General features: G+C 41.4%; 1 protein-coding gene across 2 annotated transcripts; it reads left to right on the forward strand.

Annotated features, from left to right (window-relative positions):
- Positions 1 to 1,876: 1,876 nt before the first annotated feature.
- ttc39c (tetratricopeptide repeat domain 39C) lies at positions 1,877 to 19,779 on the forward strand. Of its 2 annotated transcripts, XR_014569326.1 has the most exons (15): positions 1,877 to 2,427; positions 4,062 to 4,110; positions 7,485 to 7,613; positions 8,523 to 8,637; positions 11,121 to 11,490; positions 13,584 to 13,752; positions 13,982 to 14,075; positions 14,621 to 14,728; positions 14,961 to 15,070; positions 15,897 to 16,020; positions 16,310 to 16,407; positions 16,500 to 16,604; positions 16,853 to 16,891; positions 17,206 to 18,119; positions 18,356 to 19,779. XR_014569326.1 is itself a non-coding variant. In XM_083766350.1 (14 exons), the coding sequence occupies exons 1-14, from the start codon at positions 2,282 to 2,284 to the stop codon at positions 17,293 to 17,295; spliced, it is 1,746 nt and encodes a 581-aa protein (XP_083622476.1). In that variant the 5' UTR covers positions 1,877 to 2,281; the 3' UTR covers positions 17,296 to 18,134. The 2 variants fall into 2 exon arrangements, 1 of the variants encoding a protein (XP_083622476.1); XM_083766350.1 differs by lacking the exon at positions 18,356 to 19,779 and having other exon boundaries at positions 17,206 to 18,134.
- The last annotated feature ends 708 nt before the right edge of the window (positions 19,780 to 20,487 follow it).

The following is a 20,487-nucleotide window of genomic DNA, read 5'->3' on the forward strand; positions in this document are numbered from 1 at the left end:
GAGGTGGCCTTAACATATCAAACTGGGGGTCATTGAAATGATCTGTACTGTACTTATTTAACTATAGAGAACCATAATTGACTGTGTTGGCTATTCTCATGGTGCACACTGGCTGTGCTCCCTCCCTCGTGTGCCATTATATGAGACTCACACTAAGGCAGGATCAACCAATCTATCATTTATTCATAGTGTGTGCACACCATGCAGTAATGTGTGGCTAAATGCATATCTGGCGGCTGGCCTTATTTCTCGTAGCCTGTATGTCTACGTAAGGTGGAATACAGTATGTCTATCTAATTTGTCTCTTTTCAGTGGTGGAAAAAGTATACTGGCATTTTTGGAAAAAATACCACAATCTAGAAATGTCTCACTTAGGATGTCCCATTTCACAAGTTCAATATACAAATCTTTCGAACATAGCCAGAGTATAAGCCTGAAGTGGTAAATGCTTTTGTTTTAATAATCAAAATCTACACGGGGGCAAAAAGTAGTGCTGTCGCCTCACAGCTAGAAGGTCCTGCATGGGTTCGATTCCCGCTCGGGACGCTGTGGGTTCTGGCGGCGTGTCCCCTCCTCCGCGTCATCAGTGCCCATACATACAGTCTATGGCCCATACCCGAGGCGGGGCTGGCGAAAGGGCCCCTCTGTGTGGAGTTTGCATGTTCTCCCCGTGTCCCCTAGGTAGGTAGTACTAGGTACCCTCACAAAGAACATGCAGTAATCCTGGTCACTAAACTGCCTCCCTCCAGCCAGCCGGGGCGCCTGATGGAGGGGAAAGGAACTGGTGTAAAGGAGCAACCTGGACACTCATGCATGAAGGAAGCATGAGTTCAAGTTCGTTGCTCTCCCCGGGCTGGCAGAGGGTGTGCAGATCACAATAGATAAATTGACACAGGGGTTAAAAATGGCCCTGGGTTACAAAATAATAATAATAATGGATTGCATAATTTGCATTACATTCACATACATGATCACTTGTGAAACAGGACAAATTCTGCCTAATAATTAGGCCTACTGAATTTTGATTACCTGATGCACGGTATTTCTATATTGCGTGCAGTAAAGCAGTATTATTAATACATAGGCCGAGTATAGCCTACTTTCCCACCAGTGATGCGTGAACCCCAATAAGACTGAGGAGAATCATACTCATGCAGTCATACTATATAATATACTCATGCAGTGTCCAGCAGACTTAATAGTGTCATGATCCAATTTAAGTTTGTGCACTGATTAATACATCTGGATGGGATATTATAACCTGATGATGGGAAGCATATGGAAGCTTTTATTACTGGACAGATTTGGAATTGGAAATAGTCTAGACACTATCAAAATGTATCTCAATTCTCAAATAGGTCTATAATGTTATCCATTTTTATTTAAAAAAATAGACACAATACTGTCTGTGACCTTTTACAAGCACAAAGCTTAAGTTATATGATCAATCCTCATCATCATCTCATCATGCTTGGCACATTTCATTATCATTATAGCCAATACACAAGTCAAAATTTGATAATGTAATATAAGCCGAGCAGGCTAATTAGAATGCATCAATCCATGGTCCAATTAGGAGCAGGGTTGAATAATTGGGGGTGGACCGTGGATGGATGGGTCAGTGGGATATAACCTTAGAGTATAAGGCTATAACTCTGATGCTGTGATAGACATCAGCTGCTGCAGGACGATGATGCTCAGCTGGATGGACGGAGCCCAGCTTGGAGCTTCTACGAGCAGCGCGAGCCTGTGCGTCATGACGACAAGCCGCCACGGCAAAGCACTGTGTGGGGATTGGAGCAGCCGTTCTTCTGGTTATGTAATGCATCGAAAAGACGCAGATATCGCACGCACCGCACGCAGCCCGAGCAGCAGCAGCAGCAGCAGCTGGTGAAAACCCCCCACAACGAATGGATCCATCATGACTCACAGAGACAGAGGACGGGATTATCAACATTACTGAACACGCATAGACGTCCGCGTTCGGCAGGGGTCAAACAAAACGATGCAGTGCTGTAATGTGTTGGGGTGCAGCAGCAGGGCCACCGGGGGCCTATCCTCGTACTGACACCGTCTGGAAGCCTGCGGGGTGTCTGACAGCTATTCTGCCGATCCGGGGCGCGTCACTGTCTCTCCGCTCACAGTCTGGCGGCATATGCCTACTACAACCCAGTGCCGGTTTGCTTTAGAAAAGGAATCTCAGTAGAGTTATTATTTTGTATGCTGTTCGTTGTTGTGCTTGGTTTCGTTTGATCAAACAGCCCGATCAGCTGTATAAACAATGGCGGGGCCGGAACAGTCCCAGCAGCAGAAGCAGGTGGAGGAGAAGGCAGAGCACATAGATGATGCTGAACTGGCCCTGCAAGGTATCAACATGCTGCTCAACAACGGATTTAAAGAAAGCGACGAGTTGTTCAGAAGATACAGGTACGTGCAATTGTCTTTCCTCTTTCATTATCAGAAGCCTAGGCTATGACATTGATTGCTATATAACATAATGGTGAATAACAATGTATGATGCTGTTTTATTTTTGTTGTTGAATAGGATTGTTAAAAAGAAATAACAACCACGTGAAGATCAAAATAGCATATTATAGCTTTTCACATTAGCCATTTGACAGTTTGGGGAGTATAGGCCACTACAGAATGTATTGAGTTTGTGCTTGAAATGTACTGTAATTCTGCAAACTGTTAATAAATAAATAAATCAATCAATCAAAAAGAAATAGGCTAAATAAAAGATGATGTAGACTTCTCTATAGTTTCCCACTGTCACACATAGGCCTACTATACTACACAATACTGTAGCCTATAGCCTATAATAAAACATAGAAAAGTATGCATTATAACTGCACAAGACTATTATGTCCGGATAGGGGCTATATAGTCCATTACAGCTATACTTCCTTCCTGCATTGTTATCCTGACCTACAGTATAGATGTACTGTGGTATATTCCTGGCAATCCTCCATGCAGGCTTTGACAGAGAACAGCACAAATATCAGTTTACAGCACAGAGGTGAGAGTTTGATCTGTGAGGACATTGGCCCCATCCATCCATCCATACACCATGGTCACGTGTGTCTGTGACACATGGGACTCATGGGGTCCGATGCAAGCTTGGCAAGCTGGTGTTATTGCACGTCACAGGACCCCTGATAGGGCTGGCCTGCATGGGCGAGATGACTTCATTACAATATCACAATATATTTCTGCCTCGGTTACCAGTAATGAAAAATAATGAATAGTGAAATCAGCATCAAGCTCATAACGTGTAAGGCTTGCTGTATCTTTTAGCTGATGAGGACCCCCTGAACCCCCCAATAAAGGACGCATGCATCATGGGGCTCCCCGAAGCCTTTACGTTAAGAAGCAGTGTTCTATTTTGGACAATTGCTTTGATCTTGTGTGAAGCCGTGGCTAACCTGCAGCCCTGTCAACTCTACAGATCAAGGTCATTGTACTGTACTCAACACAAAGTACACAACAACCATTTATCATAACAGTTAAGCGTCTGCCTGGGAATATAATGGGAATAGAAATACTTGAACCTCCCAGGCATCAAGGTCTACTTGTGCCTTTGGGAGAAATTGCCACTTCAGAGAGAGCTAATTTTAGCTCTGCTGTTAATCAAGCCATGCGGTCCTCCTTCTCAACTCTGAGTCTGACCACTGTACAGATGGTACGGTAGCAATGTGCTCTCTGCTTTGTGGTGACGTCACGTCACAGCTCCGTTTGTGTGTCAAGTAGCAATGTGCTCTCTGCTTTGTGGTGACGTCACGTCACAGCTCCGTTTGTGTGCAGTCAACCCGCGCAAAATGTGCCTACACTGTAGGCTACATAGGGCTGGACAATAATATATCAAAACTCATATTTTGAACCAAATAAGAGAAGCATGTTTTTTTTGTCCATTCTAAATGAATGAATGACATTTTTTTCATTAATCGTAATCAGGAGTCAGGACAAAATCATTTAATCATGATATTAATTTGATGCTCTTGTGCGTATAAGGTGAACTTTCAACTAATCATAACATTATTCTCCTAATGTTCTCTGTTTAGGACTCACAGTCCACTGATGAGCTTCGGGGCCAGTTTTGTGAGTTTCCTGGTGAGTTTCCTATAACATTTACAGCATCTTAACCACTAGTACACATTGCTGCCAGGGAAAAAGATTTGATTTCATCATGAATGAAACCATAAAACAAATCAACCATTTGTCTGCACTGAATATTTTACATGTACTGTATCTCAAACACATACCTAAACTAACCTTGTTTCCAAACAAGCATACTGTAATGAACACAGTATACTGTAGTCCATTAAGAAGCAACCACGTCATATTGATTGGTGCCGAAGTCTAATTTAGTTTTCTTTACAATCTCTTTCAATGCTTGTTTTACATCAGAATCAGGGGCAGATCTATGGGTGGGCCAGGCCCACCAAGATTGACAGCTTTGTCCACAGCCACAATTCATGAAAACTTCTCTCCGCCTGGATTGCACCAGGCGCAGTATCGTCACCTTCAGGTCACAATATGGCAGCCTCAGCTGATCGCAGCCACTCTAGTCTCTAGAGCAGTGGTCCCCAACCTTTTTAAAACGTTGAAAGCATCCGTGGCCCACCCAGCCATCCGGCTGCCATGTTGGGCCACATGCATTTTCAAAGCATGTTTATTTTAAGGATAAATCATTCGATTGTGTTCCGGCTTGGATCAATGGAACCAACATTGTATACTTATTAATTGGTATTAATTAATAATAATGTTGTGCTGTATCCACCACTGATCAAAACAACTCTAACCCTGTCTATTTAGTTGAGTGGTGAATTTTAGTTTTCAATATTTTCCAGTTTGTTTATAATCCATGGGTTTTTGAGATTTAAATTATGTTTTTTTCTTTTTTTTGTCATTGGGTTTTCTGATCCGCCATTCATGATGCAGAGGACAAGAAAGAAAGAATATATAAATATCCTGAATGTTAATTTTACTTTTGTGGGTATTTGGTTGGAGCTTTTACAAAAATGACAATCCCTGAATCCTGTTGTGTGGGGGGCGTTAGTCATCCACAACATATTGACAGAGCAGCAGGCCCTCATGTCAGGGTACTGGTGTGTTATGAAGTGAGAGTTGACGTCATCCTCTGGCCCTACTGTAGAGGCAGGTTTGCCTCAGAGGGTGTTGGGAGGGGGGGGGGGGGGGAGTATGATCATGATGGCGGGCGTCATACACTACATGCGTGATTAGAGCGAAACGATCCAGATGTGTCTAGAGGGCCATGGTTTCACAGGCACTGTTCATGCAAACACAAACACAAAGCTCATGGTTTAGCAAGTTTGAAATTTACCCCAAGTGCTAAATAACCATTGAACCATTGTGACTGTTTTTAAACAGTGCTGTACAAATATAGTTAATTGAAAGCCATTTAAACTAGAAAAAGTGCCCTTCTGGGCACAGGTCTCCACCAGGATAGGAATGTAGGACATTGCAGCTTGCCTTCATCTGGTGGTTGGATAAAAGGGCAACACAAGTAAATTATCCACAGATCCGTGCAGTTAGAGGTAAAAACACTTTTCGGCCAGTTATAGCGCCACCTTGAGGCTGAGTTGAAATTGTTCATGTGGCATTTCTTCCTCGGCCTAGTGGGAATGTGCATGCACAATTTCACGGAAATCACGCGATGTGTTCATGATTTGCAGCATTTTGTTTGAAACTGAGCACTCCTGTGAACTTTGGAAGCCAATCTTAACCAATCAGGATGGAGTCTGAGAAAGCTGAAAGACCCGTTTCGTTGAATGGCTCTAGAGAGACTGTGTACCAATTTGCGCGATGTTTGGACAAAATCTGTAGGTGTACTGTGCAAAAACTTGTTTTGCACAAAGCGGCCTCCTGGTGGCGCTATAACAGGCCGTTCTGGAAATTTTGGGGCAGAGGTTCATCGTTGGCATCCAGGGAGTGTGTGTGCAAAATTTGGCATCGACCGGGTTAACGGTGCCGGAGATTAGCTGCTCACGGACACACACACGGACGGACACACGGACGGACGGACGGAGTGCAAAACATACTCTCCCCCCATGCCTTCGGCCTGGTGGAGACAACCAAGGACCAAAGAAATGTGGGAACAATATGAGTATGACCTTATGAGGACCTTCTGCCGTGGTTTTCAACCTGTGGGCCGCAAGGGTATTGCAAGATTTCAATCATAATAACATTACTATTAAAAAGGGATTCCAATAAATAAATATACTACGTTAGTTCCATTGATGCAAGGTGGAACACCATCGATTATTGATCGTTAAAATAAATAACCCAATGCTCTGAAAATGTATGCGGACCACCCATCCTATACCACTTTTATTCATGAAAAAAGTCCCAGATTGTAGCTTTGACACAGACACAAGCATCACAGATGTCACTGGATTCCACCATTCATTCTTACTGAGAATGGACCATTTGTCCTGGCCTTGATCGTTGTTACATAATGATGCGTCTCTTCTGTCACAGCACAGTGCATTCGTAATGCCTATTGCCTAATCTATGCTCTGTCGTATGAAAGCGTCATGCGCCAAATATTGTCAGTTTACAAGCTCACAGCGTGCCGTGGATGCAACGTGCTTTGAGCTTGTAAATCGCTCGGCTATCTTCAGTGCAACACGTCATACCACAAAGTAAAAATCAAGCTTAAGCCTGGTGTGTGAAACATGAGTCAACATGATATTATAATAACAATGCACTATTACATCATACTGATGCCGCATCAGTACAATGGTATTTTTCTTTCATAGCAAACAACTACATTTTATGTCCAGTTTGTGGTTACGTCTACACAGTTTAGATCAGTGGTTCTCTAACGTTTTGTGTCTAAGGCACACCGAAGGTCGAGTCAAAATCTCAAGGTACACCTGTTTTCATATCGATGCAAAATAGCCTTTATAACACGTTACCGCTACAATTACTAATCCCAAATGACCCCTTAACAAACAAGAAATATGCCTCTCTATTGGGAAATTAGTACTGATATATTAGATTAAAAAAATAAATCATAATAAATAATCTAGTTCTATACTGTGTAGTTGTCACAAAGTTCCAAAGCACATTTCAGAACCACTGGTTTTTCTTTGTTGTTGAGACTCTTTGTTGTACCATTTTTATAGTATAATATAGTATTTTATATTATATCTATTTGCCAATACTTTTACTTCTACTCCACTACATTTTAAAGACAAATATAATACCTTTACTCTACCACAGTCCACAGCTATTACTCTTAAGTTGATTTTAATTATTATTACAAAACATCGTCATCTCTATGTACCGTACTTGAAAATAGCCAATCTGCCATTTTCAAAATCTTTTCATTCTGCATAATGCATAATGAGTACTTTTACTTTTGGTTTATTTTAATGCCAACACGTTTGTACTTTCACTCTGTACTTTCAGATTATTATTTCTACTTTGATATTTCTACTTCTTCCATCACTGCTCAGAATGCCATGATGACGTTCGAGGAGGAGAAGATGCAGATGGCGTGCGATGACCTGAGGACCACCGAGAAGCTGTGCGAGAACGACAGCACCGGCGTCATCGAGACAATCAGAAACAAGATCAAGAAGAGCGTAAGTGCAAAAACCAACAGAATGTGAAGCCAGAAAATGTTTACATTATACATCATGACACGGGATAGATGCTCAGCTGTGTGTGTCCCTCCTGGGTGTACGTGTACTCATGTCATTGGTCACAACTTAGTTAAAAAGGACAAAATAAAACAAAATAAAACAATCAATACTTTTAATCCAGATCCGCTCACTGGACATATTTTACTTGAATATCCTTTAACCACTTTCAACCTGGCATCTCTTTTTTTGTACAATTTCGTACAATTTCTCAAACATTTTCAAAATGAGCAGATCTACAAGCTCTGTGGTCCATGATTGTGAGGCGGTTATTTTAGCACGATTTTTGCACGAGACCACATTGTGCAACGTTGTACGTATACATTTAGGGCTTATACTTAATGTGTCTTCCTCCATCCTATTACTGGTGGATAGAGTCCTCATCGCTGACTGTCAGTCCATCATTCACAGCTGTAACACAATTCAGATAACATTGTTTACGGCTCTCATCCTCCTGACCTAACGATGCTGACAGCAGTGACATCATGCCAAACCAACCCTAAAATTGAATTAAGAGACCCTTGGAAATGTAATCAAGAGATAGGATGAGACGAGCGGAGACTAGTTACTGGTACAGACGTGCCTTTCAGGGACTTCCAGGGAGGCTCTGAACGTTTGGCCCCTGGGGAACATCTGGCTGGGTGTTTATAATGCTCTTGAATGTGTGTGCGTGCGTGCGTGCGTGAGTGCATGCGTAATCCAGTGTTACTTGGGACTAACATGTTACTAAGTAACATTTACGTGAAAAAATAGCAGATAATTCAAGAGGATGAAAAAGTTTATGATCCTATGTAGTAGCTTGAGTTTGTAGATTAATTATTAGTGTTGTGGTGTGTCTGTGTCACACTGTAGATGGACTCTCAGAGATCAGGTGTGGTGGTGGTGGACCGCCTCCAGAGACAGATCATCGTCGCTGACTGTCAGGTCTATCTGGCAGTGCTCTCCTTTGTCAAGCAGGAGCTCTCAGGTACAGTAAACCTGATGCGACCGCAAATATCTGGATGCTGAATCTTTAGTTTTGATTTACATTAGAAGATTTGTATTTGTTACATCCCGTAAGTGTGTGTGTGTGTGTGTGTGAGACAGACAGACAGACAGACAGACAGACAATAAGCCTGATTGCCTTTTGGAAAAGGATGTCGCGGATGCTATCTATCTGGCAGCGGTAGATGGTAGCAGCCAAAACAAACCATGGTTGGGGTGGCTGGGGTCTAGGATAATCCTACAGGCTTTATTGACACATGATCCATTGTACACATCCTGGATAGAGGGATGGTCACATCCACTGCAATGTTTTTTTTTCAGCAGATTTTGGTTTAGTCTTAGTCTTTAAAAAAAACGTTTTCTTTTGTTTTTGGCTTTTCTGCCTTTATTGATAGATATACAAGTGAAGATTGACAGGAAAGAGAGAGAAGGGAGGAGACATGCAGCAAAGGTTGTCATGAATGGGACTAGAACATGCGGCGAGCTGTCAGGCCAGAGCCTATATGTGGCATGCGACTGGACCACTAGGCCAGCGGGCGCCCTAGTCTTAGGGTGCCATTTTGAAGATCCGTTTTACAATGGGGTAATACAGAAATTGCCCTCGCTCTGCGCACAATGGTATTATGAAAGGCATATCGGCCCGTGTTGAACGCACTCGGCCCGTGTTGAACGCACACACATATGGCATACGCCGTTCCTGAATATTTTAGCATTGTGGGAGTGTCCATATGTTAATTATTTTCGCTTTGCGCAATGTGCTATTAAGCCCCTTGACCTAAAGACACTCAGCGCATAACGATTAGACGTGGGTCTGACCACCTCATAAACGCAACAAGCACTGTTTGATTTTACACTTGAGCGGCTCTGGGAGGCTGCTAGAGTGTTGCCATGTCTGTGTATTATAAGCGGCTTCTTTTTCTGTAAAGTTGCTTGTAAATATTGGTAGTTGTACTATTTTGTGGTTGCTTTTCTTGTTTCTAAAGTGGTTATTTGGGCTTTTCTCCTAATGTTGTTTAAACCAGTGATCGTCACACAGCACATTCCCATGTCAAGGATCCCCAGATGAATGCATTTGCCCAACTAAGGACGGCTAATCCAATTTTTTTTTCTTTTTTTTCCAAGATTACTTTTGAAAATAGCAGATCTATACCAGCTCACAATGCATCACATTCATTCATTAAAACTATGAACTCTGACTGCAGGGGGATATATATAATGATCATTATAACAATGTGCAAGAACATATTTAAAAATAAGGAAGAACTTTATATTTGTGGACAATCAAAATATGTTTTTTTATTTTAATGTGGTGTCATTAAAATTTATCTGGACTCACTATCTAGAAAATAAAAACATGGCACTTCATTTAAAATAGGTTGCAGACCCCTGTTATATGCGCTTATTTTTATAGACCTATTTACTTGTTTCTATGAGACATGGCAACAGCCTTTTTTGCGTCTTTTTTTTGTAAAATGTTGAGATTAGAAACGGCCATAATTCTAAAAACATCTCCATAATCCTTGGGAAGTTTGCTTTCATATGCTGTATCACACCCGATTCAAGTCTTCTTCAATAAAATGCTACGAGCGAAGACCATATACCATCGGGGCCACAGGCACAGCATTAAGCAGCAGCATTCAACTCATTCCTTCATCATGACTTGAATGAAATAAAATATAATAAACGTTATTTTACTGGTGTTTTTCAATAGAAACAAATTATTTTGAGGCATAAAGGTGACAGCATGCAGTGCAATAGGAATAATTAACCCAAATGTGACAAAGTCATGTCATGTCTTCTATGGTGCCAGCCTGAAGAAATGTAATACCACGATCCCCAAAGTGCGCATTCCGTATGTGACATCAGCTGACTGGTAAAGAGAATAGTACGGACATGTTGATTGGGTACGTCTCAAACACGCCTTAAACACACCCATGACTAATTCAAGGCCGTTTTGCGCAATCCACGGGGTGTCGTAACATGCCCAAAATTGCAATATGACATACAACACGCCCCCAGCTCATAAAACTGTAATATGATTAGTAATATTATTTGAAGTCCTTAATGGCACCCTTAGTCTTTTGAATAACACCATTTAGTCTTCTGAAATTGTTTAGTCCTAAGGTGCGTTCAGACTTGAGTATACATGTATATTCGCCTCGGTTCGTCCCGTTTGTGTTGTGCCAGGTCGCGCCGCTCCCGTTCGCGCAACTATTGTCTTTGCATTGACTCTGTATGTACATCCAACAATCCAAGTCTGAACGCAGCTTTAGTCTAGTCTTAGACGACTAAATACCAAAAACCTTAGTCAACAAAATGAACACTGATCCACTGATACTCTGGGCTGTCTTTGACACCCTCTGCAGGACTTTGCTTTTGAGGGCAGTGATTGTTAGTAATTTATTTTACGTTGTGAGATTTATTTTATCTCCCAGTCCCAGTAACAGTGCTTTTTTTCATCGACAGCATACATCAAAGGAGGCTGGATCCTCCGTAAGGCCTGGAAGATGTACAACAAGTGCCACAGTGACATCAGCCAGCTCCAGGAGACCTGTCAGAGGAGATCCTCCGTCGACCAGCAGGAGGCGCTCTCGCCGGACAACGCCAACTACAACGCTCACGCTCCGGTGGAGAACGGAGTCACGTTGGAGGCCCTGGACCGACTCAAAGGTTCAGTCAGCTTCGGCTATGGCCTCTTCCACCTGTGCATCTCTATGGTGCCTCCGCACCTGCTCAAGATCATCAATCTGCTGGGCTTCCCCGGAGATCGTCACCAGGGCCTGTCTTCTCTCATGTACGCCAGCGAGAGCAAGGACATGAAGGCACCCTTAGCAACGTGAGTAGACGGACCAACACAAGCAAATGGAAGTATGAGGAAATTAGAGAGAAGACAGGAGAGCGAGAAGTTTGACTGAACTGTGCAACAGAGAGGGGAGTGATAGATACTGCAGCTTATACCTACATTTTTGAGGGATCAAAATAGATGTACAGTAATAATGTTACAAGGTGATATAGCTAGATACTAGTATACAGTAGCAATACTTGCAACATCTTATGTAGTTCTCGCAGATTCTGCTTGTAGCAAAGCATCTTTGATGTTTTATTTCAGGTAATATAGCAAAAGAACACTTAAACTGCTTGTTTAAGCCTGTGATGCATTGTTGTGAGCTTGTAGATCTGCACCACCGTGCAACTAAGTATAAATAAGGTTTTACCTGTCCAGAAGAATTAGAGCAAACTGACTGGCTGTCAATTTTGTCTGATAGCAGACAGTGATATGAAATGTATATTTCATGAAAAAAGGCCCTGAAAACCTATGTATATAAATGTATGACCCATAAACGGTGCTTAATTTGTAAATTATTAGGTGCCCGGAGCCTGATTAGGTACTCTCTCCCTCCCTCTCTCATCAATTCTGTGGGTGCATTCATTTTTGCAGACAGTGACACACACTCACAGGCAGACACGCAACGCGTAGCCGTAGATGAAACCATAGCATGTTCCCAAGCAACACGTTTTCTCGACCGTATTAATACTGTACTACTCACTCTCACATTTGTCAGGCAGACAGGCACACATTTCTGTTCATCTGTGTAACATTACTGTTTATTTACTGGCATTAAACTTGGAATGATCACTCATCATGGTGTTTTTTTCGCCCCCTTTTTATTTCTCTCTCTCTCACTCCACATGTCCTCTCATCAAGTTGTAAACATTGACAACTACTTTGATATGAGGGGGAGGCGGGGCCTTTGCCTTATTTGCAGAGTCCAGTCCTAAAAAACGCAGTGAGCGTAGAAGTCAGATCACCCGGCTCACATTAACAGCGAATAATAAAGTATTTAAATGGTGGCGATTTACGAACGCAACTAGGTTTCATTGTACATAACAAGCTCACAACATGTCCCATGTGGATCGGCTATTTCTTTCCTTTTTTGAAATAGAGCAGGATCTTGGCTTCACTCTAACACCAAGGAGCTCGAGACGATATCCCAAAGTAGTCCTGACAGACCTGGTCCTGGACTATGCGGATGACATCAGCCTGCTCTCCGACAACGTGGAACAAGCTCAGGAACTCCTGAACAGAGTGGAGTTGGAGTGTGCCATGGTTGGCCTTAGGCTAAATGTCAAGAAAACTGTTCACTGAAACATCCACCTCTCACAACAACAGGAAGCACTGTGCTGAAGGAAGTCAAAGACTTCAAGTAACTGGGCTCATGGGTCGACTCAACCGAGCAAGACCTGAAAGTGAGGAAGGCATTTGCATGGAGGGCCCTGAATGGCATGATCAGTGTATGGAACTCCAATCTCCCCCGTAAAATCAAACTCAGCTTCTTCTACGCAAAGATGGAGTCTATTCTCCTATACGGCAGTGAATGCTGGACCCTGAAGCCAACCCTGCAGAAGTCCCTTGACGGGTGCTACACCTGAATGCTGCGTACAGTACTTAACATCAGCAAGAGTGTACATGTTACTAACAACAAGACTGTATGAGGGAGGCCAATGCTGAGCAAGAAAATAGCAGCCAGGAGAATGAGACTAGCAGGACACTGCCAAAGACATCAATAACTGCCAGCCAGCAAACTGGTGCTCTGGGAACCAACACACGGGCATCAATCATGAGGACGTCCCACACTAACATACGTGGATGTACTCAAGAATGATGCAGGAGCGCAAAGTACCAACGAACTGGCCAGATGTATGGAGAACCGGGATGACTGGAAGCGACGATATGGAGACAGAGAGAGAGAGTTTACATTAAGTAGTTAAGCATGTATTCATTGTATTATGACTATTCTGGGCTAGAGAGAGAGAGAGAGTTTACTTTAAGTAGTTAAGCATGTATTAATTGTATTATGACTATTCTGGGCTCATGAATGAATTTCAGTCATACAGTATAATAAGCATTTCCTCTGTGTGTTCTCTCAGGCTGGCTCTCCTGTGGTACCACACTGTAGTGCTACCTTTCTTTGCTCTGGATGGGTCTGACACTCACACAGGCCTCTTAGAAGCCAAAGCCATTCTACAGAGAAAGTCAGTGGTGTACCCCAACTCATCCCTCTTCATGTTCTTCAGAGGACGGGTTCAAAGGCTAGAGGTATACACACCGGGTGGTTATGTTATGTCCATAAAATACATCCAAATTATAAGCTCAAACAAGGCTCGTCTCAAGCTATATCACATCCCTGATATTTGATATTGAAGCTTGTAATTAATAATCATGACAGTTGATTTATCAGCCATGATTTGTTTGGTTATCTACCGTGTGCATGGAAGTAGTGGTCTAACTATATTTTTGTTATTGTGCCCGTCTTCTTTATCCTCAGTGCCAAATTAACAGTGCTCTGGCTTCCTTCCATGATGCATTAGAACTTGCGTCCGACCAAAGAGAGATTCAGCATGTGTGTCTGTATGAGATAGGTACATGCATTCCCTTTCAACGTTATTTTTATTGTGTTTTCAGTCTTTATGAAATACTGGAAAATCATTGCAATGGTCACGTGCTGCGTGATGACGTGTAGAGATACACATCGATAAAAGCCAATAAAAATGAAGCTCACCCGTTTAATTCCCCATATCTGCGCATCCCTCCAACACTGTCCAGCACAGCTGCTACTGATTACAGAAATCCTCCGTTTTTATTCCCATTCAAGATACCATCCAGACAGTCTATTACTCAGTTTCAACTTAATCATCACGCTAAAATATTCCCTACACCTTTAAAATCATATCTCTGATGATCCAGTGAGAGGATGTGGGTGGATCAGCTTCCTCCCACCTCAAAATTACTGCATGGTGTGCTAAAAGAGAGGCAAATTAACAGGACAAACAGGACAAATTAGTGACCTGTTGTGATCTGTCACAAATAGGACTCGTTTCAGGAATAAATCTTAGTGGCTGACTGCATGCCTTCTTGTGATTAAACAAGTTAAGTTGTCTTTATTTTGTCCATGTCTTTGTTTCAGGTTGGTGTAGTATGATAGAGTTGAGCTTTGAAGATGGCTACAGGGCATTTGAGAGGCTGAAGAATGAGTCACGCTGGTCACAGTGCTACTATGCCTACCTGACTGGAGGTGTTTTTTAACCCATTAAGACCTGCATGCCGATTCTACAAATGTCTTCTAAATCCTAACCGTCTGTACTTACAATATGAACACTTTTATTAAGCAGCGCTTTGGTCAAAGACCAGATGCCTGAAGATAATAATAAAAGTAATGCAGTTGTTTACTTTCCGATTGTCAGTTAATTTACTTTATTTTATTTTATTACAACTGTATATCATTTGACATCATCTTTTGGTTTCAGTGTGCCAGGGTGCAGCAGGTGATCTGGACGGTGCGAGCGGTGTTTTCAAAGACGTACAGAAGCTGTTCAAGAGGAAGAACAACCAGATTGAGCAGTTTGCCCTGAAGAGGGTGAGCCGTGCTTTTAATCTACATGTTGCTTTTTAGCTCAGTGTTCCTTGAGATGTAAATTAAATGAGATGCTGTATCTCAAGGGGCTATCCTCTCAATAAATTCTGATCAAATTCTGAGCAGAAAGCTTTATTGGCAGGTGTATAGAGTTATTAGAACAAGAAAACTGCCAGCGATTGAGTAATGAATGTCCTTTTCACACGTGTTTCTCGGTATTCCTCAGTGTTGACAACTCTGAGGATGACCGATTAGTCTGTCTGGGTGAGGCAAAAATAAATCTATGCGAAAAGGACATTCATTGACTGATGGCTGTTTTCTTGTTCTTATGATATTGTTTTCTCTCAGGTAAACATATTCAAACTTATTACAAAAATGCCAAACTTATTCCAGTAATTTCTTACCGATGCATTGTCTAGAAAGGATCTTTATACAGTACAGTCAGAACGTAGGTAGGCAGGTTTATGAACTGTCCATAGTCCACCAATTTAAAGTTGAATGGGCTTATAGGAGGGCGGGCATACTTGATGAAATGAATATCAAATATCAAAATATTGAATCAAACTTAAAAACTGTCTGGGGTGTTCACACAAAGGTCTCAGTAGACCTGAAAATGAACCCAGAAATGATTTATAAGTGAAATAGCCCTTTAAGTCTGATTTATATTTCATATTGTACGAAGGTGTCCCATGACAAAAATAGCAGATCTACAAGCTGACAACATACAAGAAGACAGACAATAAATTAACCATTATTTTGAAATTCGTCACCACAATTGATCATTACAAAAACCCAAGTTAAAACTATCTCGGTCTTTGACTTGCACCAGGCTGAGAGGCTGAGGAAGACAGTCCTGTCCAGAGAGCTGTGCATCCTGGGTATCATTGAAGTGCTGTACCTGTGGAAGGCTCTTCAGAACTGCTCCTCCTCTAAACTGCAGATGATGAATCAGGGTAAATATCACCGTAAAAAAAAATCCAGTACTGCTGTGTTTCTCAAAGTATGGTCGTAGAAGGGGTTACAGGGGGTCCCCAGCTAAATTAGTTAATATATCATCACATCAGTTTAACTTTGCACACGCATTGACCACATTCCCACTAGGCAGAGGGAGAAATGCCACCCTTTTCACATTGGCCTGTTATAGCGCCACCAGCAGTTTTTGAACTCAGCTGTGATTTGCTGTTGTGTTGTTCTGAACAGTGTGCTTACTGTACTCTACTGTACTCTGGCTGTCTGTTCCAGTGTTACAGAGTTTAGACGAGGCATCATGCAGGGGTCTGAAACATCTCCTCCTCGGCCATATTCACAAATGTCTTGGAAACATAAAAGATGCTGTCCAGGTACGAGTTCACATTGGAGAAACGAATCAGCAACATATGATTTTAATATTATGTATATTGACTAATCAACTTTCACTTACTCTCTCTTTCAGTCATTTCAGCTGGCGGCTAGGGACGATTACGGACGACAGATCAACTCCTATGTACAGCCATATTCTGTTTATGAGCTGGGATGTGTGCTCCTTGCCCAACCTGAGGTAAGCCTCTTCCAAGTACTGTGTCATTTGGTATTTTCTGATTACAGAACCTGTAGAAGGCCTTCCTCAATTTCTTCAAGCTTGCTCAATATTTTTTACAGCTAACTTCTTTAGCTGTTTGTACAGTATATGCATTTTGATTTTCACAATATTGTATTTTATTAAGAACATTTGAATTATCTTTGAATAGTAATGATAGTAATAGTCAATGCATACCTGACTAATTCAGTGCTTCTCTTTTAATCCAGACTGTGGGGAAAGGGAGATCACTGCTTCTTCAAGCAAAGGTACATTTTAAGTATAGCCTAAATAGGGCATTCATTTAGGAACAAAAAAAACAATAGAAATATGAAATATGGAGATACACAGGGTTTCTGCCTGTCCAAAATCGTAACTTTTCAGGAAATGGGGAAAAATAACCTGTGTTCCAATGAATCCAATGTATTTATTATTTAATGACAAGCTCTTAATACTTTCCATTGGTTCAATATTTATAAAACCACAGACATTTTTTTTTAGATGAAACTGAAAGAGGTCTAGTACCTCTTAAACTTTCTCTGGAGTCTATAATACTGTAAGTGTTTTATTCTTTGGCTCTTAGGACGATTTCACCGGCTACGACTTTGAGAACAGGCTCCATGTGCGCATCCATTCAGCACTGGCCTCGTTGAAGGAAGTGGTGCCACAGTGACACCAGGAAAGGAAGCTGCCATATTATGACCCAAACTATGCTTTTAATGGACGGCTTTCCATTTTAAAGTGATTTTCACATCCAAATGTCATAGTTAACAGTTTTACATAATGGTAACAGTTCTTCTCATTGATTCGTGCGTTTTGGAGGATTTTAGTTATACCCCCGTTCCCTTCTGTAAATTATTCAGTGCAGAAAGCCTTGAAATGAAATCATCTCACAAAATTGGTTCCTTTACTTTACCTTGAATGGTGGAAAACTGGTGGTTGTTTCACATAAAAAACAAAAGAAATGAACAAGCTGAACTGTAATCCTATTATTAACCCAATAATAATGAAATATAATTAATTGCCGCAGTCACCAGGGTCATATTAAACAACAAGATAATACATGTTTTTAGCAATCCACATTGGAATCATTGAAGTGCACTGTCCCTACCCAGTACCCACTAGGGAAATATTTTAAATTTTTAATACCTGACTCTACTCAATATTACTTAAAGTATGTTACAGTATCCTACCGTCTGAAATGCTGCGTCTCAATTTCCAACTCTTTGTTTTGTTTTAGTTAGGTGAATTGATCCACGGCAGATGGAGGCTTCGCAAATCGCAATTGGACACGGGCCACTCATATTTATGCCCCATGGGGAGCATATCAAAACAATTGCTCTTAATAAATTACCATGTAATTTTAGCACAATTGATTAAATTCCATTGGTTTGGGCAAATACAGTAGCAGTGCGTAAAGTTGATTATGCTTGTGGTATATTTTAACACACCAGAGACATGAATACATTGCTATGTAGTATTGCTCGCTTTCATGTAGTGTCTTGTAAAAAAGACCTACCGTAATTTCCGGACAATAAGCCGCGGCTTTTTACCCATGATTTGAACCCTGCGGCTTATACAACGGTGCGGCTAATCTATGGATTTTTACAGCTAACGCAGAGCCATCTCAGGCTCTGAGCTAACGTAGCTGCGGCTTATAGTCCGGTGCGGCTTGTATACGGGATTTTCCCTAAATTTGGCTGGTGCGGCTTATATTCAGGTGCGGCTTATAGTCCGGAAATTACGGTATATGCCCTTCAACAGACTTCAATATAGCCAAATAGTTTTTGTTAATTTGAAAATGATGGGCATTGATCCATGCACTGCATGGTGTACCTTAGACAATACTTTATGAAATGTACGTATTTATATACACCCATCCCCAAACTATTTAAAATTTACAGAGTTAAATTAACACTCCAGGCATAACTTTGAAAGTGTAAAACTAGATCAGCAAGGGTACATTTTAACTTTCACAGTACAATTACCACGCTGAATTTTACTGTGTACATTTGGTATCAATATAAATTCTGTACTGTAACAGTTACTATGAAAAGGTGCTGCTTAATATCAGCATCACAAACACATAATACTAGTAACTTATTTTGATAGTATTTGTAGTGCAACCAGGATTTTCTATCCGGCCTTGCCAGTGACGAGTTAGTTAATTAATATCATGAAGCAATTTTCATTCTATTTTTAAGGCACCATCAATGTTAGTGATGACTACAGCTTTGTTTTCGGAGTGGAGAGGGGGACTAGTTCTCGAACCCGCGAGCCCCTTCATGGCCTGCATGCAAGTGGTCATGCTGATTGAGAGGCTGTTTATTGATTAAATAATTATACCAGAGGAATGGGTTAAGCCAACCTCTTGAACTCTGTTGGAAGTAGGTCTTTAGAATCTAGGTCTAATATAATAACCAAAATGAACCCTAGCATCCTTATTGGAACGCTAGCGTCCCTATAGGCCAACATTCGCCGGAAATAGCCGATCTACAAGCTTACATTGTGTTGCAACGTGGCACGTTGTGTGCTTGTAGATTGGCTGTTTTCGCTAATTGACATACAACATATAGTAGTAGGGTTTTAGTGGTTAACTTCACCTTCTGCCTTTTAGCAAGAAGTACTCTGAGGTATGGTCACCTAGCAATAATGAGCAAACAATGGGAGGGCATCTTAAGTTTCAGTGAAATTTGAAAAGACTATCACAGTATTCCCCCACCCCTGTGCCCCCCCCCCTGCCCCCGGCCAGGTTGAAACTTGTGTTTTGTTGGACCCAGCTACTGTGATTGTGATGGATGTAAATGTTGTAAATGTTGAGTTGGCTGATGGAAGCGGTGGTCAGTTCAGTACAAGTGACGTGACGTTGAAATAATCAGTTGAATTGCCACTTGTTTACCAAAATACTGAGCCACTTTAGCCATTGAAATAACATGTTTTCACTTTGTTCATATTGCCTTTGGACCCTGTTGAGAGACACCTGATTCATACTTTGTCATATGACGGTTTGTGGCGGAATAGCAGATCCACAATTCCACGTGGCAGTGATGGCACACAGCATGTCATAAGACAGAGTATAAATGAAGCATATGGTTACTGTACATGTGGATGATGATGATGATGGCTTTCCAGTGTGCTAGAACTCTACAATAAACTGTTGTCGATTAATCCAGATTTCTCTTTTCTTTAAGCTTTTGCCTCTAGCCTCTAGGTTTCAGGGGGTCTTCAGCTAAATGTGTAGGCTATATAGTATTACATTTTGTTGAATCACTTTAACCCCACATACATTCAAAAGGTCAAACAACATAAATTATTTTCAAATGTGTGTTGAGTGTTGACATTGTGTTGACATTAAAAAGTATGACAACCGAACTGATACGTTGCCACTGATACAACAGATACGTTGAGTTAACGTAGGCAATAATGTATGACTCCTAAATAATTACTTTTCATTTGATGGCTGGCTGGTAATTTAATAGCTATAGCAGTAAGATGTTTAACGTTACCCTTTGACATGACATCCCTAAACACTACAGCACGTTGTATGTGTCCTGTGTGTGTGTGTGTGTGTGTGTGTGTGTGTGTGTGTGTGTGTGTGTGTGTGTTAGTATATTGGGCATTAAAATATTTACTTTGATGTGCTCTACACTCTAGTGCATGCAGGGTCGTTTGTTAATTGTTGCTATGTTTGTAAAAAATATTATAGTTGTCCACATCAAGCTTGTCAGTGATGAGTGTCGTTCGATTTGATGTTTGTTTGTAAACCTGGTTTTCAGTTTCTGACCGCAGTCCTATTTTGAGCAGCTTACAGAGCTCCCGAGGATTGTTTTTGTTTTCCTTTATCATTGATAAAGTTTCTTTTTAC

Source organism: Protomyctophum parallelum, assembly GCF_964188405.1.
Source record: "Protomyctophum parallelum genome assembly, chromosome: 6".
Taxonomy (NCBI): domain Eukaryota; kingdom Metazoa; phylum Chordata; class Actinopteri; order Myctophiformes; family Myctophidae; genus Protomyctophum; species Protomyctophum parallelum.